At 41.8% G+C, this 27,690-nt stretch overlaps 2 protein-coding genes across 2 annotated transcripts in view; both read right to left on the minus strand.

Moving 5' to 3' along the window:
• LOC139624654 (protein unc-13 homolog B-like) overlaps nt 1-27,690 on the minus strand; it is a 168,170-nt gene that overhangs the window by 90,811 nt on the left and 49,669 nt on the right. The window contains exons 9-10 of the mRNA XM_071483945.1: nt 10,264-10,548; nt 9,531-9,618 (exon numbers count right to left, since the gene is read on the minus strand). Of these exons, the coding sequence (XP_071340046.1) occupies nt 9,531-9,618; nt 10,264-10,548 (373 nt within the window). The remainder of the gene's footprint in view (nt 1-9,530; nt 9,619-10,263; nt 10,549-27,690) is intronic.
• On the minus strand, nt 11,970-23,852 carry LOC139624757 (streptococcal hemagglutinin-like). Its single transcript, XM_071484135.1, has one exon. The coding sequence runs from the start codon at nt 23,829-23,831 to the stop codon at nt 11,970-11,972; it is 11,862 nt and encodes a 3,953-aa protein (XP_071340236.1). The 5' UTR covers nt 23,832-23,852.

Here is a 27,690-nt window from a genome sequence, read left to right on the forward strand (position 1 = left end):
CCGCCCTCTGCTCTCCTTCCTACCGCTTGCCTTTTCCTCCTCTCTGGCTGCACCTCCTGTCCTCTGACGCTTGTTTTGATGTCTCCATGGTGCGTGCCATGATCTCATCTCTTGCAGCCTTTCTTTGGTTGCAATATGAATAGGAATGTGTGTGTGTCTGTCTGTCTGACAATGTTAAGCATTTCAAAGGGCAAGAGATGGGTAATATATGACACAACAATTCCCCCAAACTGAAATACAAAATAAGTTGTTTTTCATTGCCTTCCAAAACACACTGTATCATCATTTTGTGATCGAATGCCCCTTTCAGCAGAACGACTTCATATCTCACTACTGCCACCTTTGCTCCTGACAGACAAACATCACCAAGTACATATTCACCATGTGAGACAGGGGATCATGTACCACCCAGTGTACTAAAGAGGGAAGTTCATCCCCTCACAATATTTGTAAATACAAGCCATCAAAGGCCTCAAACACTAAAGGAAGGTCTAATACAGAGGTAAAATACTGAGTGGTTAAATTGCAGCATCACAGATGCACATACGTATTAAATATGAACCAGTGTGTTGCTGCTGTTGATGAACACATCTGGTCAGATGTTTGTGAGTTTAATTCAGTCACTTGTCTTTTGAAAACCAGGTCTGTAGTTGATTTGTCTATAAACTTGGTGTGTTCTGGGCTTTACTGCTGGTTAAAGAGTTTAATACTGTGTGTCAGGTGTGCTATTACAGGTATAGCTTCATTTCCTTCATCAGTAACATTGATCAATGGATATTAGTGTTCTAATTCTAATGTTCTAGTGGCTGTTCATTAACTTAAAGGTCTGATATTGTATGAAGTGAGGTTTCCATGTCTCCTTCTCGATGATGATTAATCATCTCTTCAAACCACTACTTTACAATGTTAATGTCTTTCTGTGTGAGCTACAGGGCTGAAAGATGTCTCAGGACTGCGTATTTACCTGGATACAGACGACAGCCAGCACTAACTACATCTTCTCTGCAACACTTTGCTTTGCATTTCAGTCAGACAGGGACCAGTCAGCTGAACAACATATATACAGCATGAAAATCATCCATGAAAGCTGCATGTCACATGGGTCTGATCAAGGTCTCAGTTTCCTGTGAGGTGATAGAAACTGAAATATGACTTTTGTCTTTGTTGAAGCCAGTTTGAATCAATTTCTCTCCCTTTTAGTATCATGGGTTGGGGCTACATTTCACTGATTCTTTAATGTTCTGTCAACACACACTGAGCCACAGGGACAAACCAGTACATACAAGAACAGATTTTTGCTATTTCAGAATAATTCCAGTATTTTTAAAGATAAGAATCTAGACACTAATGTGAAATTATTTTTTCTCCTGACTCCAACACAATAATCTCACACATATTAATGTTGCCTGTTACGTTATGTGTCAGTTTTCACAGAACAGGAGTGTAGAGTATCATATAAGATGATGTGTAATTACTTTTTCTGTTAAATTTCATGCCATTTACTGCGAGGCTGAGTATAAATGATTTAACAGGGAAACTGCTGTGGACTGGGATGGTTTTCTTTAACTGTAGTTGTGGATATATGGATCTGACTTGACAGAAGTTAATAAGACTGACAAGGTTTTCATGAGATGGAAAATGACCTCCATTTATAGAGGAACTTGAAATCCTTTAATTGAGGTAGAAGCCTTAATCCCAACGTGTCAGTTAACTGTGAATCTGAATAGAAGTTCCTTTCTGGGTCACATTTCAAATCATTTGAACACAGATTATTGAAGCACAGAAGCTCAGTGGAAAACTCATGACAAAAGCTCATTAAGCACAAGATATTTTAGAGGGTAACGGCACCTGGCCTTAAAAAGTAAATGACCTTTCAGGAACCATTCAGCCCTTCTACCTAACTCTCCTTAAAAAGCTCCTTCATATAGAATTCATGATGTTATGAGGTAAGAGGTTTTAATGGAGTCCATAATCCTTCTAATGTGCTCATTTGAGCTAAGCCAAGTTTCTCTCAGCTGTTATGTGATCACACAAACAAAAACACACACTCTCACTATTGCATCATGAGAGGTAAGGGGTCAGACATTTTCCTCAAGGTTTTCATCAAGAGCATCTAATGGACAGATAAATGCTCTGAAGTACTCTCACAAAGGTTGAACACTGCGATCAAAGACAGGAATCAATACATGGGAGACACTTTTTCCAGCACCAAACAGGAAGCAGAAAACTTTGATGGAGGCAACTCGAGGGAGCCACAATGATATGAGTTGATTGGTGTAAGGTGTTTGGAGTGTTAAATACATAAGGGACGCAAGGTTAATTGGAGACAAGGAAAACTCTGCCATAGTTTTAAAATGATACTTAGGTCCTGGTGTTTCTACAGTGGCGAAAACATTAAAATGTCCACAGAAACATCTTAATCCACTGCTCCAGTGGGCATCTTTGCACTCAGTGTCTTCCAGTCACCTTTTCCCCAACCAGTGGCTAACAACAGATACACTACTTTTGACTGTTTGAAACCCACTGAACATGACCAGCAGAGTTTTTAACAGGTTTCTTTGGATTACTCTCAGTAAAAACTTTAGCACTATTGCATTCTAGCAGTGATAAAGCAACACAAGTGTCAAACTTTATACAGTTCCATCAAATGTTAGATTCTAGATGCAGAATAACTTTAGAGAACTATTAAACCATGAAACTTAAACATGCAGCAGCAGCAGAATAGTAGAAAAGATGTCAAAGAGGAGTTCTGCTTTGTCACCCATTACATAAAACCTTTTAAAAGCACAGAGACAACCTGTATTGTGTCAACTTTTGCTGATTCAAAAGAACCCACACATCAAGACGTGATAATAGTCTGTCTAGGATTTTGATGCCTCCCTTCATCTCTTTCTTCCAGTCCTTCCCTTTCTTTCCCTGTTTCTGCTTCAGTGGTAATGCTTATTTTATTGAAACGGATGAATAGACACATCGTATCTTTAAATTGGGGTTTTTTTTTATCCTGTTTACTTTGGATTAATTGGATTCTGGTTGGTTTCCCCCCTTGGTATGATTCCTGAATCTTTGCTGTTGTCTTCCTGATATCAGAGTTGACAGAATCTTCTTGTTTACTATGTTTACTTTCCTGCTTCTCCTTGATACACATCTAATGCGAAGTTGACACAATGCGATTTTAGCCCTGATTTTCAGCTTGTCAACTGTTTTTGGAGATCACCAACAAAGGCCCTAGATCAGAAAAAAATCGGTGCTTGATTGCCATTTGTGAAGTGTTCAAAGACGTGATCTCAGAGACTTGCAGAAGACCGAAATCCAGTAGTGTGAAAAGTGTTATGGCCCTGTTATGACAGGCAATGAGTGTGGTGATGAGTTACAGCAAATGAGAGCACAAGAATAAACCCGAATCCTTGTAAGTACAGAGAATGAGAGTTTGCATTAACACAACCGCTAACACTGTGTCAGCCACTGCCGTTGCGAGCTTACAAACAACATGAACAAATAGAAGACGCCAACTATTCTGATACATCTGCTAGTCGCTAAGTTTGGTACAAAACAGACTCCTCATCCGAGTCTGAGTCTGACTGAGTCTCTCTGATGCTTCCTCCATGAACCATCTTGATAAGCTCTGCTCCCTCATCGGTCACCGAAACAGAAAGCGAGAGTGACTGCTGTCCTTCATTTGTAAGTGGCTCTGGATAAAAGCCACTGCCAAATGTGTAAATGTAATGTAATGAGAGTTTGCAGTTATAAGCTAACAAACACCATAAACAATTAACTACACTGACCATTCTAATACATCTTCCAGTCACCAATTTTGGTGCACAATAAACTCCTCAAAAACTCCTGAGTCTGGGTCTGACTGAGGCTCACTGCTGGTTCACCAGTCAGTCAGCACAAGCGGCCGAGGTGGGCTTGGCACAAGGCCTGATCCAGATTTTGTAACAAGGAAGTAAGCATAGATGTGCTTCCAGCCCCATGTTTTAATCTTTTTCCCTTTTTATGTGGGAAGAAAATGTTAAACAAAATATTGTCATAGCAGAGTATTTCTACATAGTTTAAAACATGTCTTTGTCATGTCTTTTACTGCACTTGATTAAATTTCCAAAGCACTGAGAAGGGAAGATCATGATTTTGAAATCCTGACAGATTTTGAAATCAGAGAAATTTCACAGATTCTCTGCTCTTGAATTGTGAACAAACTAAAGCTGCATCATGCATCAAAAAATATTCTTGAGATTTTCTTGCCTGAAAAATGTATGGGCCATGTCACCAAAACGTACACACGTAACAAGGGAAATGATTGAATAGGATATTATTGGGGCAAAGGAGATGGTGTCCTGAAAAGCTCAGACGACAAAAATCCAAGCCGGTCTCTCTTGGAAATACATGGTTTACGTCCAGTGCAAATGCAGAAAGTATTGAGTCTTGAACCCATTCTCTATCTTAAGTTGTTGTTTAAGGGTAATTATAACAGCGATCTTGTTTGCCAGGCATAGGATAAAAACTTTTTATTTATCAATCTGTTACATTGCACAATAATTACTTTGCACCTTCATTAAATTAAACTCAAAAAGTTCACTGCAAGTCTGGAATTTCTAATTACAGCCTCAGGACTATAGTTGCCACACCAACCAAAGTTTCTAATAAACTTTATTTTTTAGCAGCTGCCATCTGAAATTATCTTATTTCTATTTCTGTTGTTTAGTGCCTCAGGTTCAGAGAGTGGATTGAGACATTGACTCATGTTAAATAGAAAAGCCAAATTTCAAAGTCTGTTGTCTTCATTTACCACTTAATTAAAACAGACCTGAAACAGAAATGACTGCTGGGCAAAATAATTGCTGTACCATCAATAGCAGTCGTTCAGAGCAAGTAGAGTATCATTAATTCACCCTTTCTGCTTTGAAAAAACTATTGTTGTGACTCCACTGGGCAAGGCATTATTTTAAGTGGCTCATTACTAAAATGTGTTTGATGGAGCGTGTGATCTTTATGGGATAGGCAAAAAAAATCTGATCATATAGAATTAGATGCACATTTATTTTCTAGTTTTCACCCATTACATTACAGTGGAGCCACTGATGGTATGTGCTATTCTCTTACATGCAAAGCAACAGTGCAATTGCACCATCTAAATCTTGAAAACTTGCCATTTTCAGTGTGTAGGTTGCCAGCTCAGAGGTTGTTCTTGTGTGGAGGAGAAGGCTGATTGGAATAGGCACCCAAAATCAGGCTTATACCAGCAGTATACATCCAAGAAACAGACTACTAATGGCAATATCATTCCCTGTTCATCAACAAAGTCTGAAAGAATAGACGGACCTTTCAGTTCAACAAACATAATCTAACTCTATCTGGGCATTTTGCAATGTGCTGCAAACAAAGAGACATGTACTGAAATTCAAACTTTTTCCAATAAGCTAAAGAGCACAGAGGCAAGAAGCAGTAGGAAAACCAGTGACAGCAAGCACATTTAAAGACAATGATCTTACTGGACAGTTAGTACCCCAGCCTGGTTGGTAAAGTCAACATGGAGCTGACAAAAGCTTAACTTTGAGACATACGTATCTATGTGGTATATATAGTGCAGTATATACTATTTCAGTGCAAGCACACACACCATCAGCTGCAGTGATGGCACTTTAATCACAAACAAATGTAAGGTTGTGTTTCCATAGAAATGTGAGATTGTTGCCATGGTACAAACCTTGCTACAGAGACAAAAGACTATTTTCGGCTTCATGAGGATAACTGCTGACCAGTGGCAAACCTGGATCCTCCTCCTTCCAAACAATAACAATCAAAAACATTGGCAGTTATGTTGATTTTCTTTCTGTATGTCATTTTAAAACAATGCCAGCAACATTACACAACCTTGTAATGATTGATACCTACACATGGAGGAAAGACACACTCATTATTCCTAATACTGAATGTTTCATATTAGGCTGGAAATTAGATCTATAGGCCTGTTGCAGAAAAGTGAATCATTTCTGAAATGCTGTTTTTCTACTTTTTCAGGAAGTGAATTCAAAAGTATGGTACACACAAATGCTGAGTGTATTTCAGTGAAAATTGATGCTGACCATGGTAAGAGGCTCCGAGATAGATAGGAGGATGTATGGGTTGTGTTAAGGACAACAAGACCTGCAAACTGATCATTGAAAAAAAAAGTGTGTTACTATGATTTCAATGGTCAGAGAAATAGTGGGAAAATTTAAAACTGATCAATTAAATTTTAGGCTTCAGGAACCTGTCCACTGTCAATTTACGAGAAGTTTAATGGATATTCAAAATGAAGCATCTTATATAGTATCTTAACATAAAAAAAATAATTATAGAAATGTCAATTTTATAGGTGATGTTGAAAAAATGTGTCATATTTTGGCACATTTGTGAAGGTAGTTGTCTTTGTGTTTAAATTATTTTGGCATCTTACACAGGAAACAAATAAATGCTGGCTGCGTGACCCCTGTACTAAAAGTGATTAAAAAAAATGGTAAATGGTCTGCACTTATATGGCAGTTTTCTAGTGTTACTGACCACTCACTTTACACTAAAAGCCAAATTCACCCATTCATACTGCACTTTGCTATCACACACACCAATGATACATTAGGGACAACTTGGGGTTCACTGCCTTGCCCAAGGGCACTCTGACTCACGCAGACTGAAGGAGATGAGGATCTAACCACCGACCTCCCGATCAGTGGACGAACCGCTCCACCTCTTCACCCACAGCCACCAGCTAACATTCACATCTAAGACCCAACATTACAAATTATTGAATAAATTTACTTGAATTGGTAATCGACTTCTGAGACAAAGTGTGAGGATAAAAAAATGTGTGGTCAGAAGAGATTAGTGCATTTGGAAGGAACCTTCTTTATATTGTATTCTATAATTACGGGCTTGTTTGGTGATTTGAAGGTCAAAAGTCATCTAGGCACTGATGTGAAAACTAGTTAAATTCGGTTGAAAAGTTTTTTAGAATAGAATAGAATAGAAATAAATCTTTAATGTCCACCAGAGTGGAAAATTGTCTTTTTAGACATATCAACAGTATTTCAATGACCATATTTTAGCATAAAGTTCTGAAGTACTTCACAATGAAATACTGTGATTTAAATGCTGTGGAAGCAGCAGTTAAATCCCCTGTTGTTCCATTCACATCTCTCTGATGATGTATGAGATCGTCCCTGCTCTCTCATATCAAACAGGACCTAGGACTTTACCTAAAAAACACCGCTTAAATAAGCTATCCTCTGTTACCAAATTGAAAAAGCTAGTGTGCACTAACACACACCCACACACACATACACACAGAAAACCTCCAAACTGCACTCCTGAGAGTACAGCCTAACGAGCATCAAAGAACAGCTCTCTTGTGTAATTGGTTGTGAAAGGTGAGAGATCTGCTATGCCTTCCTCTCTGGGTTTTGGACAAGATCAGAGGCTGTATTTAAAGAAATGATCTATTGCTGATAAGCAGCTGGGGACTGGTTACACTAATTATTCTCTCAGATCTGAAGTGGCCTTCTGCAGGGGCAAAGGAGCATCCTCACCTGTGTGCTCTTCTTTTAGTTGTTTTTGTCCTGTTGGTAAAGATCAGCCGAACCAAGCCGCAGCGATACACATTACTGAAAACTGTTCCGGTCCAAAAAGATATGAAAAAACAACCTCATCATAACCATTTTCCTGTAATTCTACCATAGCTTGTTCCTGACACAGTTTGTGTAAAATGAGAAATACTGGAACATTGACCTGTTGTCTGATCTTCTACTCAAAATGAAAATCTCTACAATGTTGTCTCTGTTTAAAACATTAGATATGCATGTGGTTAAAACTGTTAAATGTAAACCTTCCCATGAAACTGAACGTACAATAATGTGGGTGTGTGCTACTCTGAATTTAATGTTTACGCTTAAGATTTACATGAGCACAGGCTTCATTTTTAGAATGAATTGCTGCTAAATAAGACCTGATGCTCAATAATTTCAATAAATGCCCTGGATATGTCTAGAAAGCAATGGAGCAAAACAGAAAGTTTTGTTTGCTGCTGAACTTGGAATATTAATTGAAGAGAAAACAATGTGGAAATCTAAGTTAACTCAATAAAATGATCAGGGACAGAATTAACAGGGGTGCTTTGGTAATTCTAACTTGGGGAAAGATGGAACAAGAGGCAGATTTCGCAGACAGAGATACCCTGACAAGCTCCAAAACCCTGGATCCTACACTTACCATAATGCTACTCAATAATATCTTTCAACAACCCCACCCCCTGATACCAGTATACAACCACCTTCAAGGGCCATTTGAAACATATCATTAGGGCTTACAGTACTTGCTGGGTATATGGTTGGCTGCTTCAACCATAATGCATTGGATGAGACCTATGGATGGATAAGCTAATAAATTCCTTAGTGATGTAAAATAATGTAGAAAAAAATATATGCTCCAAACTTTATGGCTAAGATGATCTTAGTCCCATTGACCACATCAGATTCTTGTCTGAGGCACCCTGATGTTTGCCTCCTGAGACGGCTTGACAGACATGCAAGCATGACAGACAACCCACCAGGTTTGTGGATGAAGCAGACAGACAGTCGTGCTTGGCAGCTGAGTTATAAATAATGTCAAACTTTATTGGTCCCTATTGGGAAATTCTCTCTGCCCCCAGCTGGAAGGTTACAGGGTCAGCTACTCAAGAGATTCAGCCTCTTGCTCAAGGACACTTCAACCAAGCAGATGCTTGTCAACACAGGGCCTGGCCCTGTGTGTGGTGTACAGTTTTAATATTCTCCTTTCTTTTCTTCATCCCGTGTTTTTATCATGTGTGCACACAACCTAGACCCAAAGTCACACCTGTAGGGTCTGTTACAGAATAGAATGACTTGAGGCAGAAAATTTAAGCCACAGTTGCTTCATGCAGATATACACAAGTTTTACTTATTAGTTCACAGTCTGAGTTATTCAAATGACTCTAAAGGAAGAATGACAACAGAAAGAGAAAAGAAAAAGAAAATCCAACAGATAAACAGCATATAACTAACATTTGCAGTATATACACACATCCCAACACCACAGTCAACTGTAAACCACCCTGAGGTGGTTGGTACTATAATTTGAGGAATCGTTTTAACCTCGCAGTACCATAACTTGGAACTAAAAACTTTCCGTAACAGCAGAGTGATAGCCAGATCTGAAGGAACCCATGCTGAAATGGGGTTTTCCAGATCAAAGCAGAAATCCTTAAGGAGCACAAAATTGGTGCAAATTGCTGTAGCATGACTGGAAACTCAACCAAGCCATAAGAGTAAAAAAGTAGAGGAAGTATCATTACATAAGAGAGGGAAGAGAGAATAACAGCCATGTTCATGTGGCTGGTATATGTATGTGTATGTGTGTGTGTGTGTGTGTGTGTGTGTGTGTGTGTGTGTGTGTGTGTGTGTGTGTGTGTGTGGCTGTGGAAGAAAGCGAAGCAGACAAAGAGAGTAGCTGGTGTGGGCAAACAGACTGAGTCCTCCTACCTCAAGCAGCTGTACTCTCACTTTGTTGTATGCTTTTAGCCAGCGAACTTTGGATGGGGAGCAGGGTGGAGGACCATCTTCGAAGAAACTGAGAAAGATAAAGCATAAGAGATCAATAGGTTCAAAGGGAAACATTTCGAAATGGCAGACATGAATCAATATGAATGACTCTGTCAATAAAATTTTTATCAACCCTCTGAATCTTGCAGTCAAAGGAAAAGTTCACTCTTTTCAAGTCTGTCTTAAGACAATACTTTTATGCCTTAAAGAACATTTAAACTGTTTACTTGCTGTAATCATCAGAGATCCCTTCATAACATGCTTCAAATGGAGGTTGCACAAGACAAAAGTTGTCCTTGATCTTTGCAAAAATATACTGTATTACCACATTTGTCTAAATCTAATATGAGGATTCAGCATTATGAGTTAGTCAAATCAGATTAACTCAAAATGCTTCAGATTTATAATGTATTTCTGCACAAAGCAAGGAGTATGGATGTTTTCGCTCAACTCTTACACTGGACAATAATTGTGATAGGATCTTGTGATGGGCAGTAGGCAAGCAAAATCTGTCTGACTATTGTTTTAAGACTGACATTAAGAATATGAACCTATCCTTTATAGATGTCATATAAAGATCTGTCAACTCAGCTGAAAATTTGGAACTACCAGTCTTCTGAACCAAGCTCTTTATCAGTGCTGTCTAATACAAACCTAGATATTTTTGACATACCAGATTTTAGTCTGAGTCTTGTTATCGTGGTTGTCAAAGACTGGTTTGGGCAGGATAACTGAAGAGTCCTTTGCATCTTTGTTGGAACCAAGCTCTGGTAGTGGATGCAGCTCTTTCTCAACCTCTTCCTCCTCGTCCCAGGTAGATGGCTGGCTACGGAGAGGAGGATGAGGACCGCTGGGGTGGCAGGACTCTGGACCTTGGCGCTCCTCTGGTTCAGAGCTGAGCTGGGAGCTGGACGGGCTGAGGTTGCCCGATGAATCGAACCGACTGCTGTCCGGTGGACTGTGGAAGAATGAGACAGTTATTTTAAATACTGTGGCAATTTGGGAGAGCAACATGTAACCAATGAACTACTATGTAAAATCGAAGGTTTTATTCCAAAATTCAATATTTAGGAAAGTATCAATTGAAATTCATGTGGAAAATATAGCTTATATGGTAATCATTACAGAAGAAGATACATTTTTCTTTGATTAAAAAACTTCAAGTTTGAATGGAGGACATTCAATTTTGGAATGAAACAATTTAATTACTAAGAACTGGGGGTAAAACTACAGGTAAAAGGAAACTTTTCACCATCACATCCAAAGAAGTTGACACAAAACAAGAAAGACTGACAGAGCTCAGTAAGTTAAGCTGAATGAAGTGAGTCAATGGAGGAAGTGTCAGCTGAACAGGGAGATCCATAGCCTTCTGAAAGATGTGTGGTCAAGATGCAAGTTTAAGGTATCATGGTGTCAGCATGTTAGTAATGAGAGAAAACTACACATTTTTTTCTTTGTAGCTTCTTTCTAAAAGCTTAAATGTTAAGTGCAGAATAAAGAATATCCTTTGTAGTTCACCTACTTCTAATACAGTACATTTACGGGATCTAATAATGTAAGGACCATACAATGAGAAATGCACATTATTCATAATTTGCCAACCTTTTAATAAGATAGAAACAAAAGGTTAAAAACTCTGTTAACCTTGCTGATAAAAATCATAACTGGCTGACTGAATGGGAGAGTACTGTATGGTTGCTGGATGATTGAGATTGCTAACAAGGAAAGTGGGTGCATGCTTTAACTGTCATGATTTACTTTGTCTTGGGTGTAGGCCAAATTATTTCTCACTGTTCCTTTTATTCCAGTGTCCAGCCTGCCTGCGTGGTGTGCACTGCCACACCCTCATAAATCTATCAGCGTTTGATTCATATAAACAAATTGGCTGAGGCTTGGAGAATAATTCAGGAGGGGCTTTATACATGCCTCACGGGTGAAAAGCTAATAAATAAAGACCATTGGTTTCTTCATTCAATGGACTTCCATCACTGTCAGTGAAGCTATTACTGAGCTTCTGTGTGAACAAAATAGCTCCTATGCATTTACACATGATGGTGAGCACCTTCCAAGCAGATGCGATTATTTCCTTTCCTATGGCTTTGATCATGAAACTTACAATGTCACATTTTCACTATATGGTTTGCATTTATAGTTGTGTGCGGTATATACTGTACATTCTTATCAAAAAATGTATTTCTTTGAACCAAATGTCTACATCTAAAACTATGTTGAGGTTAAGTTGTTGGATGGGAAAAGGAACACTACAGTGACTCAAGAATTGTATTGTAATTGTATCAAATAATAAAAATGGGAAAAGAGGAGAGGAAAAGGGGCTACATATCTATCTAGGTCAGTATGATAAATGAACAGTGCCATTTATCATGCAAATTGCACTAGCCTTTTTGCAGCTTCCTTTGTCAATAGGTCCTTTGGTTGCTCTGTGCCCAAATCTGCATACATGGCATCAGGTGTGTCAACTTCACTCTTATCTACCTCACATGGGGTGATCTTTAACTGGGGTTTCTCCAAACCTTCTGCTAGGGAATCTGAGTGAGAGGGGAGGCCAGACTGTGGTGACTGTGCTAAGGTGTCACAGCTTCCTGTTTTTGAAGTGTCTGTTGGTCCTTCCGAATCACTGGCATCTGCACTTCCAGTTTCTCCAGAACCTGGGGAATGTTTCTCAGACTCTGGCTCACAAAATTCATCTGTAGGTTTTGGACTTAATGAGTGAGGTTGGGCTGTGACCACAGGAGCAGTGGATTCAGGTTTGGGAGGATCAGAGTTCCCAAACATCGAGCCAAGTTTCATGCCAAACACAGATGAAGCAGATGATGGTTCCTCCTTTCCAGCTGACTTTTCATCCTGAAAAATACCAGCTGAAAGGCTTTTAAAACCAGAAAAGAGACCACCATCTGTCTGTTGTGGCTGTGGTGCTTTCACACCAGCGGCTGGAGATGGAGTGGTGGAGAAAAGGGACCCAATAGATGATGTACCTTCAGCAGCTACAGACATAAAACCAAATTTAGGGGCAGCCAGACCTGGTATTTCAAATATACCTTTGCTTTCGGGTGCTGGGGGTGGTTCAGCTTTGTCAGGCACTGCACCTGGTACCTCTAAATGCTCAGCAGAATCATCATCATCTGCTTTTTTCTCAAGTAAATCAGTTTTCGTGGGGGATTCAGTCAGAGAATTCTCTTCTCCTTCTGTTTTGTCTGTTCTTTCTGCCTCCTCCACTAACCCTTTTTCAGGGACCTCAGAGTCCTCAGAGCTTTTAACATGTCCATCTCCAGATAAAGGTATACTCTCTGTATCTGTCTTTTCAGTGCTCTCAACAACTGTTACATTTGTGGAAGTGGTATCCCCTTGTCCATGCTCTGTGCCAGACTGTTGAAGTTGATCAGATTTTGTTGTCTCAGGACCTTTGAATATGCCAAATATATCACTGGTAAGGGATTCTGTAGCAATGCCACTGGGGAGGCCAAAAAAGCTTTTCTGCTGCTGCTGTTGTTGTTGTTGTTGTTGTTGTTGTTGTTGTTGTGGCGGTCGAGGAGCAGGTGATGATCCAAAAAGTGAACCAGGTGAACTTGAAAAAAATCCACCAACAGTTGGTGGTTTACTTTGAGCATTTTGGGTAGAAAACATAGACATAAAACCAGAAAATGGAGCTCGTTCAGGGGGCTTTTGTGGTCCTGGCTGCCTTGGTCCAGCCATCCTTGGTCCTGCCATTCTTGGCCCTCCCATGCGTGGCCCTCCCATCCTTGGTGCTCCCATTCTTTGTCCTGGTGGACCTGTTGGCCTGGCCATGCCTGGCCTGGGCTGCTGCTGTGGTGGAGGACTAGCAGGTCCCAGTGATGGACTAGGAGGCCCAACAGCTTGAGATGCCATGATTTCTGGTGAGTTGGTACCAATAGTCTTTTCCTCACCTGTTGATGAGACCACTGCAACAGAATTACTTTCAAAAGCTCTCTCTAATTCATGTGCAGGTTCTGTATTAGCTTCTCCAAGCTGTAATTTTTCCTCAGTTGGTTCCTTTGCAGTGTCTTCAGATATGGCTTTCAAGTCTTTTTCAATTGATTTTACTGATTCTGAGACTGCAGTCTCTGTTGTAAGTGGACCCACCACGGATTCAGCAGTAGGTTTCTCTGTAACTGCTATCACTTTATCGACTACAGTTACCTCTTCAGTGGATTTTTCTACATGTGCAAAAGCTGCTTGTTCATCAGCAGCAACTCTAAAAGGTTCCTTAGTTAATTTTTCAACATCTGCAATTGTTTTTTCTTCATCAGAAACTTCCAAAGGCTCCTCAGATGATTTTTCCATTTCTGCAACAATTGTTTGTTCTTCCCTAACACCTTTTTGCAGATTATCAGTTTGTTTTTCTATCTCTGGAATTGTTATTTCTCCTTCAGCACCAGCCTTTACATTTTCCATATCTGCAACAGTTGTTTGTTCTTTACTACAGACTTTTTGTGTCTCCTCAATTTGCTTTTCTCCCTTTGGAATTATATCTCCTTCAGCAACAGCTTTCACGTGTTCCACACCAATGATGTCTGAACTTGTGTTTCTATGGATTTCATCTGTAACCTTCCCTGGCATCTGCATATCTTCACTTTTTTCTGATGGACTTTTGACAGCCACCAAGTCAGTATCATCATCTGTGCTCTTAATTTTAAAAGTATCAGTTTCTGATTCAGCAACTTCTTTCTCAGAATTTCCTGTATTTTTCGATTCGTCATATTCTTTTTGGATGTCTGACTGTACCTTGGTTGTTAGTTTTGCTGCTTGTTGGTCCAGCAGTGTTTCTTTCTCTAGGAGATTACTGGTCACATTTGGTGCATCTGTTACAGAAGCTTTAACCACAACTGAGGTATTTTCATCACAAGAAAGGTGTTGTTGCATTTTGGGTGCTTTGTCTACCTCTGGATGTGGATCTGTTTGAGGAACAGAATTTTCATTGGCATTTCTAGTGATGTCCAAGATTGAATCTCGAACATCCTGGAATGATTGTTCAACTTGGAGTTCCTCTTTAACTGATGATGTAGAAAGAGGCTCAGAGGGTGAAATTTCCATGGCTTCAACAGTGTGATCCTTTGCTTCTTTTGTGTCTGGTAGTTTAGCTTTTTCCAATGCTATGTTCTCCTTCACAGGAATTGTTGCTGGCTCTGTTTTGGTTTCCTCCATGAAAGACATTCCAAATAGGCCAAACCCGCTTTTCGATTTGTTACCATCAGAACTCCCACCAAGTGAAAACACAGAGGAAACTTTGAAAACACCCTCTGACTCAGGTGGTTTAGACGCTGCGGGATGTGGCTCTGATGCTTGCTGGTTTTGTCCACCAAACATTGAGAACAGTCCTTTTCCTGAGGGTTCTGAACCTCTGGGCCCCGGTGGTGTAACTGTTGGTCCTGGTGTGGGTATTCTAGGTCCAGTTTGGGGCTGGGCACTAAGAGCACCAAACTTGGAGAACAAACCTGCACCAGAGGTATCCTTCTGTGTAGTAGAACCTGGCAGGATGCCACCAAATAAAGAAGATCCAGTGGAGGGTCCTCTTGGTGTTGGACCTCCCCCAGGATGACCTCTGGGACCGGGTGGTTGCTGAGGTGCGGATGCACCAAACATGGAAAACAGGCCTTTGCCTGGAGGTTCTTTGGGTGGAGGACCTCTAGGCCGCACACTTCCAATGCTTGGACCTCTTGGGCCAACTGGTGGCTGACTACTGGATCCACCAAACATCGAGAATAAGCCTTTTCCCTGGGGTTCTTGAGCGGTTGACAATGGCGGGTCTTTGGATCCAGGTGAAGATGGGGCATTTGACCCACCAAACATTGAGAGTAGCCCTGTGCCAGGAGTGTCTTTAGTAGATGATCCAGGAAGAATGTTGCCAAGTATTGATGTTCCAGTTTGGGAGGATGACTGCTGTGGGGTTGCACTGGAGCCACTAAACACAGAAAATAATCCTTTTCCTTGTTGTTCATTAGGGTCTTCAGTCACAGGCTTTGGCTCAGGCTGTTCAACCCTAACATCTAAACTATCCATCTTGGAGGTCATTAGTTCCACTGCAGGAGCTTTGACAAGACTGGGCTCAAGGGCAGATAAGACATCCCTTTCTGTTTTGTCATGAGGCTGCTGGACTCCTTCAGGTGATTTTACATCTGACATTGAAGATATTTCTTTCTGTGATAACTTATCAAGAGACTGAACAGGCAATTCAACATCTGAAGATGTGCTTTCATTCTTAGGGGCTAACTCTGGAGTTTCAGCACCTTCTGCTGGTGCTAGCTCTAAAGTTGTGTTTTCAACCTGGCATGCCAGGTCACTGAGAGGCTTAACCACTTCAAGCGGTGTTATGTCTGGAGCAGTTGATTTTCTGTCTGTGGACGGAAGCTCAAGTGGTGACTCGCAAGGCTCAGTGGTCTCTGCTTGAAACTCTGAGGCTTGTGGTGACTCACAAGACTCAGTGGTCTCTGCTTTAAACTCTGAGGCTTGTGGTGACTCACAAGGCTCAGTGGTCTCTGCTTTAAACTCTGAGGATTGTGGTGAATCACAAGCCTCAGTGGTTTCTCCTTTAAACAATGAGGCTTGTGGTGACTCACAAGTCTCTGTGGTCTCTGCTTTAAACTCCGGGGATTGTGGTGAATCACAAGCCTCAGTGGTTTCTCCTTTAAACAATGAGGCTTGTGGTGACTCACAAGTCTCAGTGGTCTCTGCTTTAACTACCAAGGTTTGTGGTGATTCGGAAGCCTCAGTGGTCTCTAATTTAACTTCAGCTTCTGAGAGGGTAGCTTCTGTGGTTGAGCTTTTGATTAGGATGTGCTGTGAGTCATTTGAGTCATTTGCTGCTGTTATCAGTGTAGCTGACACCTCTGGTTGTATAGCCCTCACATCCTCAGATATATCAGTCTTTCTAACAATATCAGCAGATAAAGATTCCTTACCCTCTGGTGGTGCAACTGCAATGGGCATTGTATCTTCAGAGGGACTGATTTCTGACACTTCAGGTTTGCTATGTTCATTAAGCTCATGTTCATTTGTCTCATCTTCTGGGGAGCTTGCTGCTGAGACAAAAATATGAGGCAGTCTAACATACGGTTTTGGCTCTGTATCAACAGGAGGTACTTCTGGGCAATTAATGCCAATGTAGATTGACCTTGGATGGCTTGAAGAGACCTCACCAAATCCAGTGTTGGCATTGACAGTTTCTGTGGGTATAGTTTGTTTGGTTTCCTCTGTACTTTCCAGCTGTGACATGTCTGATTCAGACACAGCCATGTTACCTGTGATGGCAGAAGCCTCTTTGGTAATTGCGTCAGATGTAACCACTGACAATTCTGAAATTTCTTCTGAACTGCCTTTACTTAGAATTCCTTTAAGTGGTATGGTATCTGGTGGTTTAGCTGGTAAGGATTCAAGAGGGGGGAATTCCTTCCCTGGTGTCTCCCTTGCTGGGCTTACATTGTATTGTGATTCAGTAATTAGTGATTGTGCTGGAGCCAACTCTGTCTGCAGGGCTGCAGATTGGGCCATCCGTGTAACTGGAGATTTCAAAGGGCTTTTCCTGTTTGACACATCATTAGCTTCAGTGGATAATTCAGAAGCAGAGTAATTTTGGTCACTGCCAAAAACTGACATACGAGGCTGGAAATTTGACTCAAGAGGAGTTTTGGGGCTTAAATCAATTGTCTCTGGTATTTTAACAACAGGGATTGCTGGGGGAGTTGTCTCTTCAACATCAACTGCAACAAGGCGAGTCTGTGTTGGAGTAATTTGTGTCCTGTGGTCCTCAGATGTAGACACAATCTGAGTGTGGGGGGTTGTAACAGCAACCGGTTTCGTGCTGCCAGAAGGTTGTGATCCAAAACCACTAAATAATGAAATCAAACCTTTGACAGAACTAGATCCTGCTGGTGCTGAAGATGCCTCTTTCATTTCAGCTCCAAAGCCCTGGTTCAGATAACTAGTCTTTACTTGTTGTACAGGCAATGAGTCCTGTCTTGTGATGGGCTGTGATGCAAGTGCACCAACTTCTGATACAGTGTGACTTGAAGCCACAACATTTAAGGGTACAGTTGGTCTGTGATATTGCTCGATAGTGACAGAACATTTGCTTTCATCAGGTTGTTTATAGAGTTGAAGAGATTCTTTGGCATCATGATCAGTTGCTGCACTGCTTTGCACTTGCTGTACTCCAAAAGATTCTACAGAAGGATTAGTTCTGTGTCTATCGTGTGCTTGCTGAATAATCGAAGCAGGGGTGGGTTGAATATTCAAAGATTGTGGTGTAGGAACAGTTTGGGATCTACCATATAGTTGCTGGGTAGAAAAAGGGGGCAATGACTGTCCATTACTTGTCATTGCTCCACATTCTGATGGACTGTCTTCAGTGCTCCCATAGTTGTCCACAGTTGGCTGCTTGATGAGAATTTTGGGTCTAGGGGTTGTATCATATTGAACATTAGTATCTTGTCTTTGCAACTTTGGAGCCTTTTGCTGAGACATAGCAATGGATGAAGTCCATCCAGTTCCATCCATACCAGGTTGCTGGTATTGATGATGTGGGACTGAATGTTGCGTTTGCAACTGAGGCATGTTTGTAGGCAAATGATCAGGGTATTTGGATTCAACATGTATATTACTGACATGTTGATATGCACTGTTTAGTGAGAGCATAGTACATACACTGTCCTGCATAGCCTGTGGAGCAAAATTTTGAGGAGGAGACTGTATCTTCCCTTGAATAAGCATTAAAGAAGAAACTGAAGTATTCACTGGTGCAAAGTTCTGTCCTATTTCCGACTGCCTTCTGCAATCTATTCCAGGTTGGGTGGTGGCCAGTATTTGAGTAGAATATCCCCTATATTGTAATGATCTCTGATCTTGAGAAACGGCCGTATCTTCTCTGACATTCTTAGGTAAGGCTGGATGTATATGTTGCTGCTGGCGGGAAAGACTACTTTGAGATTGAGAAGATACATAAGGAGAAGAAAGATCCTTTGCATCTTGGTCACTGATAACTGTGGTTTTGTTTTGAAGATCCACGGTTAGGTCAACAATACCTAGTAATGTTTTCTTTTGTAAGTGCTTTCCAGTTTGCCTTCTTTCAAACATTTCTTTCTTTGCTTTGTTATTAGTGTAATTCATTGGGTGTCCATCTTCTGGATGAACCTGAATACTCACAATGTTAGCTGTATTTAGGCTATCTTTTGCAGAGAAGTCCACTGGCTTATTTTGTTGGTGTGTGTCCTTGTAGGTATTTCTTGAACCAGAAAATACCTCATTGCTATGGTAGGTAGATATCTGCTTATGCAGTGTCTCAGTTGTGTTTACTCCACTCAAGGCTCGTCTTGCTTCTTGATGTACAGATTGCTCCACTATGAGTGGTACACCAAAAGAACTATCCCTTGTTATAGGTGCCTTGTTCCTAACCAATGGCACAGCTTCAACTGGCAAGAAATCAGGAGATATTTCAGATTGTTTCTGCTGTGGTTTTGGAGACATGTCTAAAAAGCTTTTTATGGAGTTGGCAGGTGCTGATTGTCTGTGATCTACTTCGTTAGATTCATTGTGCCCAAATCCTTGCTGCATCTTTTCCTGCCATCCTACCAGTGTCTGTTGCCTTTTAGGCTGCTCTTGGGAGGGGGTTGTTTCCACAATTAGTGGAACACCAACTGAATCTCTTTGAGAATGTGCAGAACTTGATGGTCTTGTTCTTACCAGTGATACTGGATCTGAATGGTTTAATACTGTGTTTGATTTACATGTCTTTGTTGACATATCTAATGTGCCTTTAACAGAGTTTGCTGGAGCTGTAGAGAATGGATAAGGTTGCATAGTGGACAGTGACATACTATTGGTCTCACTTACACTGGAGCACTGCACTGTCTTACTACTGGGAAGTGGTTGATTGAAAAGAGGGACAATATTTCGATCCAGGGTCTGCTGTTTTTGCACAGGAATCATGGTTTGAGGTTGATTCTGGTATGCTGATTCCAGTGGTGCTGGTTCAACTACCAAAGGAATACCAACAGAATTTTTTCTGGCAACTGCTCTTGCACTTGGTTTATTAATAAGTGAAACTGCTTCACTTTGAGCAGTCTCATATTCTGACGCTGTTGGTCCCATTGTGGCTTGGCATGGCTTGGGTGACATATCCAATGCTACAGCTGTGACAAGTTTTGTTGAAGTGGATGTCTGATGAGTTTGTTGTTGATAAGGAAAAGAATCTGAGAGACATTGAGCCTTATTCTCAATCCTCTGCTGTGCATTTGAAGGGGAGTTGATCATAATGTCACAAACAGGTTCTTGGGAAGGGATATCTACAACTAGTGGTACACCAACAGAATTTTTTCGTGCAAGTTCACGGACACTTGGCTTGCCTCTTATTAGAGGTATAGCTTCAGTAAGAGTGTTATCTCTTACTTCTGTAACCACGTCCTTCAATTTGGCAGACGATTTAGAAGTCATGTCTAATGTGGCCATAACTGTATTGGCTGGTGCTGTAGCTGGCTGGGGTGGTTTACAAATTTCAAGGGATTCAGTAGAACAAACTAAAAGAGGTTGTTGTCTTGGTAACAATGGCCTCCTACTACCAGATGTAATCTCCTCTTTCCTTAGGGAACATTTTATATGATTACCCATTGTAGTACTAGAATTATGTTCCTCAAAAGGCAGTGAATGAGTATACTCTGTTGTTTGTCCTTGAGGCTTCAGTGATTCTCCTCTATGTGACAAGTCAATGGATGTATGATGACTAGGACTTATGTCTGCCTCCTCAGAAGTTAATTGTTTTCTCTTTGTCAGTGATAGTGCCTCACAGACAGGATCCTTTGTTGGCACAACAGTTTGCTGAGTTTGGTGGGTTGTCTTGACAGACATATCTAATGTAGCTTTAATTGAGTTTGCTGGTGCAGTGGTCCCCTTATATTTCTGAGCATTTCCACAAGACTGATAGGAAGAAGGTGTAGAAATTGTACTATTAGGGTCGGCAAGAATGTGCTGTCCAAAACCATTTGTAACCACTGGTTGACTGTGCTGCATCTGCAGGTGCCGAGCCTGAGGTTGTGCTTGTTCTTCCATCACAGGACTTACCAGTGGTGAGGTATGTACAGGTTGCATTGATCCAACTTTTTGAGATTTGAGATCACCTTCAAGGCTTGATGCTTTACTTGAAATATGAGAACCAGAATGGCTTGTTGTTGTTGATATCATTCTCTTAGAGTCAGAACTCCTTAATAATTCACCAGATGGTGTAAGAGATGGTTTGAATGAAATGTCTATTTTACCTTTGCCAGAGCCTGAAACATCCGTTTGGTTTATCTTAGTTGTTATAGAAGTACTGCGGGAGGCTGGTGGTCTTTGCATATGCATTGAAGAAGAGATGTGGCCAATTTTAATCTCTGGAATGGACAATCTTCTCTCTGATGTGCTGTGTTGATCAACTTGCCTATAGTTGGTCTGAACTCTTGGACTTTCCTGTAATGTAGCCAAGGTAGGAAATTCTGAATTCAGCCATTCAACTTCATCTTCCACAGTCTCCCTTGTAAGATCTACAGCAATTGTGGTCTTGTCAGTCAAATCCATATTCGCCTTAGTATCCATCTGCTTCTTCTCTTTGAATCTTTTTAACTTGTACTTTGTACAGTCAACAGCTTCATCCTTTTGTGTAGATTCTGTTTTGACATCTGTTGCATCTTTTAGTCTGATATTTTTGTTTTTATTAAATGTGGCAGAAAAGTCTAGGACTTTATTACCTACTTGAGAGCCAATAGGAGTGCCAAAGTTATGATTTCTGTTATAAAGATAGGCCTCATTATATGTCATTGAATCATTCAGTATATGTAACTGTGGTATAAATTCCTGAGATGAATCTTGTGGCTGAGACAGGGAGGATGTTTGGTCCACTGCTGAAGTACTGCACACTTTGCTAATATCACCCGTCCCTATAACTGTAGTTTTATTTGCCTGTAATAATACTCTGGTTCTGTCTGCCTGAGATGGCTGTTTCACCAGCTGGGGTCTCTGTGAGGAAACAGAGGGCACAGCTGAGGTAGATGTAGTGGGTAAACTCCTGACAGACGTTGGCTGTGCTGTAGGAGCTGAAGAGCTATCCCCTTTACTAACAGCTGGTGGTGTAGGCAGTTTCCTTCCCACCTGCACAGGTCCTGGTATTTTTGAAGCTGAAGGAGTCTCATGAAGAATTTTGGAAATTTTCGAAGCCTCTGAAACTTTGCTAGACGCTGTTGGTAATGTAGCAGGTTTTGAGGATGACGTGGTTTCAGCTTTATTTGCACCATTGTTAGAAGACATTCCAATGACTCCTCCAATAGCTGAAAGAATGGAACTTGACTTCTGTTTTGATTGGTCTGCAGGTGTATCATCTACATGTGCAATCCTGATTTCCGGAACTGGGTGATGTTGGTTTTGAGAGATTTGTGTCGAATAGCATCTTGGAGAAGTTGCAGGTGAGGGTATAAGCACATCTATCCTTTGATTCTTCCAGTAGGGTCCACCATGCCCTCCTTTAAGTGTCTTAAAAGTAAGATCAGCTGCCTCCATTGGCTCCTCTTGACAGATATAACTGTTTTGTACAGATTCCACCTTGATCTTCTTAAGCTTGTACACAGTAAAGTCTACAGGCTGCTCAACTTGAAAGGATATAGATTCCTGAAACATTTGAGAGAAACTTTCCAAATTCATATTCATTATTTTTTCACCTTTTTTAAGGGCATAAGTTAGGTCCATGGGTGCATCTGAATGCACAAACTTATTCTGTTGCTGGCCTGGAACACAGATGCCTTTATCCTCAGGGCAGAGGGGGATTTTAAAACCACAAAGGGTCACTTTGTCCTTTTCTTTTTGTTTCAGAATGTTTGCAATATTTTCAGTGATATTTCCTAGAGCTTGTACATCCTCTGGTGCAGCACAGGCATAGAGGTGTCTACCAGCTCTGTCAGTTAAAAGGGAATAAATGTATTGCTCATGTGTGTAAACATAATATCCACAGTCTCCAGCCTCAGCTGGCCACCACAACCCTTGCTCTAATAGTGAAAGCCATTGTTGATACCACTCAGAATCCTCCAAGAGCATTTCATCATCTGTATCCCCTGTAGCTCCTGCAGACCAGCTTAAATCCATAGCTCCACGTGTTAAATCCATTGGACCTTTTTTTGTGGCAAGTCGTTTTAAAAACTCAGTTGCTGATTTCAAACCAAAGTCTTCATCTTTTACATCACTACTGACACCACTTTTTTCCACTACTTTGCTGAATTCCTGTACACTGCATTCTGTAAGCGACTGACATCTACTTAATCGTGTCTTTGTTTTTTCTGTGGATAGGTTCAGAGCACTTCCTCCAACAATCCAAGGTTTTCTATTCTTATCAAAATCATTCAAATGGTCACAGCTACTCCAGGGTTTCTTATCTCTGCAACTCATGTCAAACAAAACAAGATCTTCATCTGGCTCAAGAAAGCGATTTCTGCTCTCAAAAAGCTGGGCAGCAGCATCCCTCCAAGGATGTGAGGGTACATTGAAGTCACTGATGTTCATTTCTTTAGGATTTAACCATATGTGATTTTCCCATTGAGGTGCTTTAACTGTGGCTGGTATATGCCCTTGGCAGGCCTGGTAGCGTTCCTGAACTTGAGTAGCGAGGGCTTCGGCAAGGGCATAATCATTGAGTTGCTGCCACAAAAGAGCTTCTATGAGACACTGATGCTCATAGAGCTCTGGTGGAATAACACCATGTTCTGTAAAGTTGTATAAAAGGTCCTTGTAACCATACTCATCTGCTGTACCATACAAGAGACGTTGAACTTCCTCAAGATAACGCTGGGTTGGGGAAATTGTAGGATCCTGCCAAACATGAGATTGTTGAGGTTCTTTTTGGATATCTGCAACAACGGAAGTTGAGAGTGTGGCTGTACCTGAAGGGATATCCTCCTTACTCTTTGGTAGTAACCGATCAAGAAGGCCTTTTTCGCTTTCCTTTCCAGGAGCACATGTGCTGCTGTCACTGGGGCCTGTTTTGAAAATGCTGGATAACAAACCAGGAGACGTGCTATTTGAGCTGATTTTTGGTTCCTCCTTGCCAGGCTCAGGGTTTGATGGCTGCTGTGTCTTGGATAATGGTTGTGGCGATGGCTTTGATGGTGGCTCTGTGACACTAAAAAGACCTGAGAGGAATCCTTTTTGAGCTGGAACTTTCAAATCCTTATCTGTGGCCATATCTTGGGAGGAATGCATCTCTACTTGTTTGATTCTTTGAATCTGTGGACGCCCCTGTCCAGCCTGTGTCTGCTGTTGTTCCTGTGTTGTTTTAAGATTTGCCTGATTTGCAGGTGAGGATGACTGTTCCACTGTACCTGAAATTTTGTTTAACATGTCAGAAAATAATCCCCCTGATTCAGACTGAGCTGGATTTTGCCCTGACTTAACAGATGGTTGACCTGTCTGGGCAGGCTGAGGTGACTGTTGCTCGTGCACCACATTTTCACCAGATGCAAGCTTCAGAATTCCTGAAAGCAAGCCTCCACTTTGACTAGGCTGTTGGGTTGATGGATGTTGAGGACTTGCTGTTTTGCCAGGCTGTTGTTGTTGAGGTGCTGTCTGACCAAACAGACCAGACAAGAATCCTCCTTGCTGACTGGGTTGAGATGACTGTTGACCAGCAGACTGACCAGCTCCAACAATGTTTGACATATTGCCCTGTTGAGACCCAATCTGTTGGGTGGGCTGTTGTGGTACATTATCAGTAGAAGCTAATTTATTAAAAAGCCCTGACAACAGTCCACCCTGCTGTGGCTCTGATGCAGAGGCAGCAGGTTGTGGAGGTATCTGATTTTGCCTCCGCAGAGGTTGTCTGCTACCCTGTTGGGGTTGAGGCTGGTTTGAATGACTAACAGGTGGCTGCTGCTGTGATGGAGGAGTAGGACCTGTTGAAAACAGTCCAGAGAGGAAGCCTCCTTGTTGATTGGGTGGTTGCTGGGTCATTTTAGTGCCTGCTTTTTGTGTCTGTTGATGCTCTGACTGATTCCCTACTGAAGACTGGGAGATGCCTGTATCTGCAATTTTGTTCAGAAAACCACTGAGCATCCCTCCAGGACTACTAGGGGGCTGTTGTGGAGGAACTTGGTTTTGTCGTTGTAGGTTTTGTCTGTTGCCTGGTTGCTGATTCGGTTGCCGCCCGGGTGGGCCACTCTGTTGCCGGTTTTGTGAGGGTTGGGCTGGGTTTCCAGCAGCAGAGTCTTGACCCCCAATTCCAAAAAGTCCAGAGAAGAAACCTCCTTGTTGTGGAGAGGCTTGCTGCACTGGTTTTTGGTTAGCCTCTTGAGCACCAGGCTCTGATTGTGCCTGGGATGAAGAAGGATTAGGGTCCACAATCTTGTTAAAAAGTCCTGACAACATATTACCAGTTTGCTGATTTGGTTGTGTAGATTGTGTAACCAAAGGTCCTTTTGGTGGCTGGGGAGCAGTTTCTGTGAGTTTCAACAAACCCCCAAATAATCCACTAGGTTGAGGCGTTGTTGCTGTTGTCTTAGGAGGTAGTTTCTCTGTTTTTTGGTCAGGTTGTTGCTGTTGGTTTGGTTGTTGATCTGAGGTAACAGGTTGTCTTAGTTGCTGGTCAGGCTGACCTTTGTCAGGAGGAGGTGCTTCTGTTGATCCCAATCTTATCAATCCTGACAAAATCCCCGCTGCCTGAGTAGGAGGAGTGGTCCCTTGACTCAAGTTTTGACCAGGTCCTTCCATTTTCACTGTATGGTCAGCTACTTCTGGATGTGACTCTTTACTGGACTGAGTTGGTTGAGAAGCTGTCACTGTGTCTGTAGCTTTTTTCAAAATGCCAGATAAGACTCCTCCAGAAGGTTGCTGTGCAGCAGCAGGTTGTCCTTGATTTTGAATTTGGCCAGATTGATCCCCTGGCAATGTTGACTGTGACTGATTTGTGGGAGCAGAAACAGTGTCAGAGGCAAATTTTAAAAATCCAGACAATAGTCCCCCTGACTGTTGTGTGGCAGAATTCTGCTGTGATTGGGAAGGAGGTTGGGAGGGTGATGAAAATAGGCCTGAGAATAGCCCACCCTGACCTTCCCCTCCCTGGGCTTTCTTGCCAGATGGCACATCATCCACTGATCCTAGTTTTAACAGTCCAGAAAGAATTCCTTGAGCCTGTGGGGCTTGTGGTTGTGGTGTGGCATGTTCCATGGGCTTGGAAGGACCTTGATCTTTAGATGTGCAATCTGCTTCAGCCTGGATATCTGTCATGTACTGAGGATCTCTTTCAGATGCTACTTGCTCTTGAGACAGTTGTTCTGTTCTGCAGTCAATGCTCTCTGTGGTTTCAGGGACCATTTGTTTAGTATGCCCCTCAGTTTCACAACTAGGTTTGGTTAGCGTAACAGTGGGAGTGATTTGGGGTTTTGCAGGTTCCTTAGCAGGTTCATTTGGGGGTACCTTAAACAGGTTTGAAAACCAGCCAGTTTCTGTGTTTCCTTTTGGTACACTTTCAAGAAGTGCAGCACGATTTGGAGAGGGGCTTCTTGAAGGGCTGGGGGATGGACTTTTTGACAGGGCACTGGCATCTTCTCCAGATGCAAACTTAAGAAACCCTGACAGCACACCACCTTCTGCTTTTGATTGGGTTGTTGTGGAAATATTTTCAGAGGAGAAAAATGGGATTTTGAGTTTGCTGCCTAAAAATGACTCATCTGCAGTCCTTGTTTCAGTCTGGGTAGGATTTTCAGGAGGAACTGTAGATATAAGGTTTGAGAGAGATTTCTTAAAAGGACTGAAGAATCCTGTTTCCTCTGAACTGCTTTCAGGTTTTGGTTCAGATATTGCAGATGTTCTTCTTTGCTGAATATCAGGAATCTCACCAGATGACTCTGTTTCCGGAAGAAGCTCTACCGACCCACTTCCTGTTTCTTGCAAAAGCTCAATTGATCCACTTCCTGTATCTGGCAATAGATCAACTGATCCACTTCCTGAACCTGGTCTCATCTCAACTGACAACTGTCGCTCTGTTTGTGTGCCCTCTCTATTAGGACTCGTAGTTCTGTTTATAGACCCTTGCTGGGATTCATTGCTTGCAGATGCACTTCTTTCCTCTGATGGTTGAGGTGATGGCTCCCTAGATGCTGGCGCACTGGAAAAAAGTCTCATAGGACTAAGCCTTCCCAACATGGATTCAAACCCAGATGTGGATTGGTTAGTAGTAGCTGCACTACCTTGTGCCTCTGTGCCAACATGTGTTGACTTCTGATCACTGTCAGCTTGCCGACTGGTTTCAGAGGACTGAAATGGCAAAAGAGACTGAAGAGAAAACTTTTTTTCTGTTGTGGGCTCTTGAGAGGCAGGGGGAACTATGGCAACTGGAGGGGAAGTACCACCACTTTTGGGAATAAATGAAAGCAGCTTTGAAATGCCTGACTCAGGTTGGGGTGATGCTTGAGAAGTAGGTGGATTTGTTGCAGTGGCACCAGAGGTTTCTGTGGTTTCAGCACTAGCTTTAGGGATAAAAGAGAGCAATTTTGACATACCAGACTCTGCCTGTGGTGGTTGGGGGGATGGTGTTGTGCCAGAGGATTCTACTTCAGCGGTAGACTTTGATCCTGTAATCGTACTGAATAATGAGCTCATGACATTCTTTACTCCAGCTATGCCCTGTTCAGCAGCACTGGCCTCCTTAACTTCAGGTTTGGCTTCATCGCAATTATTGTCTTCAGGTTGGACAACTTTAGCATCAGTTGGCAGTGCTGGGAGTTTTCTTCTAATTGGTTTAGGCATCGACTCATAGTTGTTGATCTCCTCCTCCTTTACAGCCAGGTATTCAGACACTGAGTGAACTAAGCTCTGCAGTTCACCCATTGGATCTACAAATTCATCACTTGGCTCCTCTACAGGAGACAACATAGGATCTTGTCCAAAACATGTTCTCCCTTTGCTTGAATAGCTTTGTCCTCCAAAAGGTGACGTATACTTGCCAGGGTAGTAGTAACTTTCATATTCATAACTAGCATCCCCCTCAGTGAATGCCAGGTCATCCAGTTCTTCTTCAGATCCAAAGGAATACTGCATCTCATCCGAACCAACTGAGCCATATTCA

This window comes from Trachinotus anak, unplaced genomic scaffold (genome assembly GCF_046630095.1).
Source record: "Trachinotus anak isolate AG129_WGS33_773 ecotype Australia unplaced genomic scaffold, CSIRO_AGI_Tana_v1 ptg000008l, whole genome shotgun sequence".
In the NCBI taxonomy this organism is placed as follows: Eukaryota; Metazoa; Chordata; class Actinopteri; order Carangiformes; family Carangidae; genus Trachinotus; species Trachinotus anak.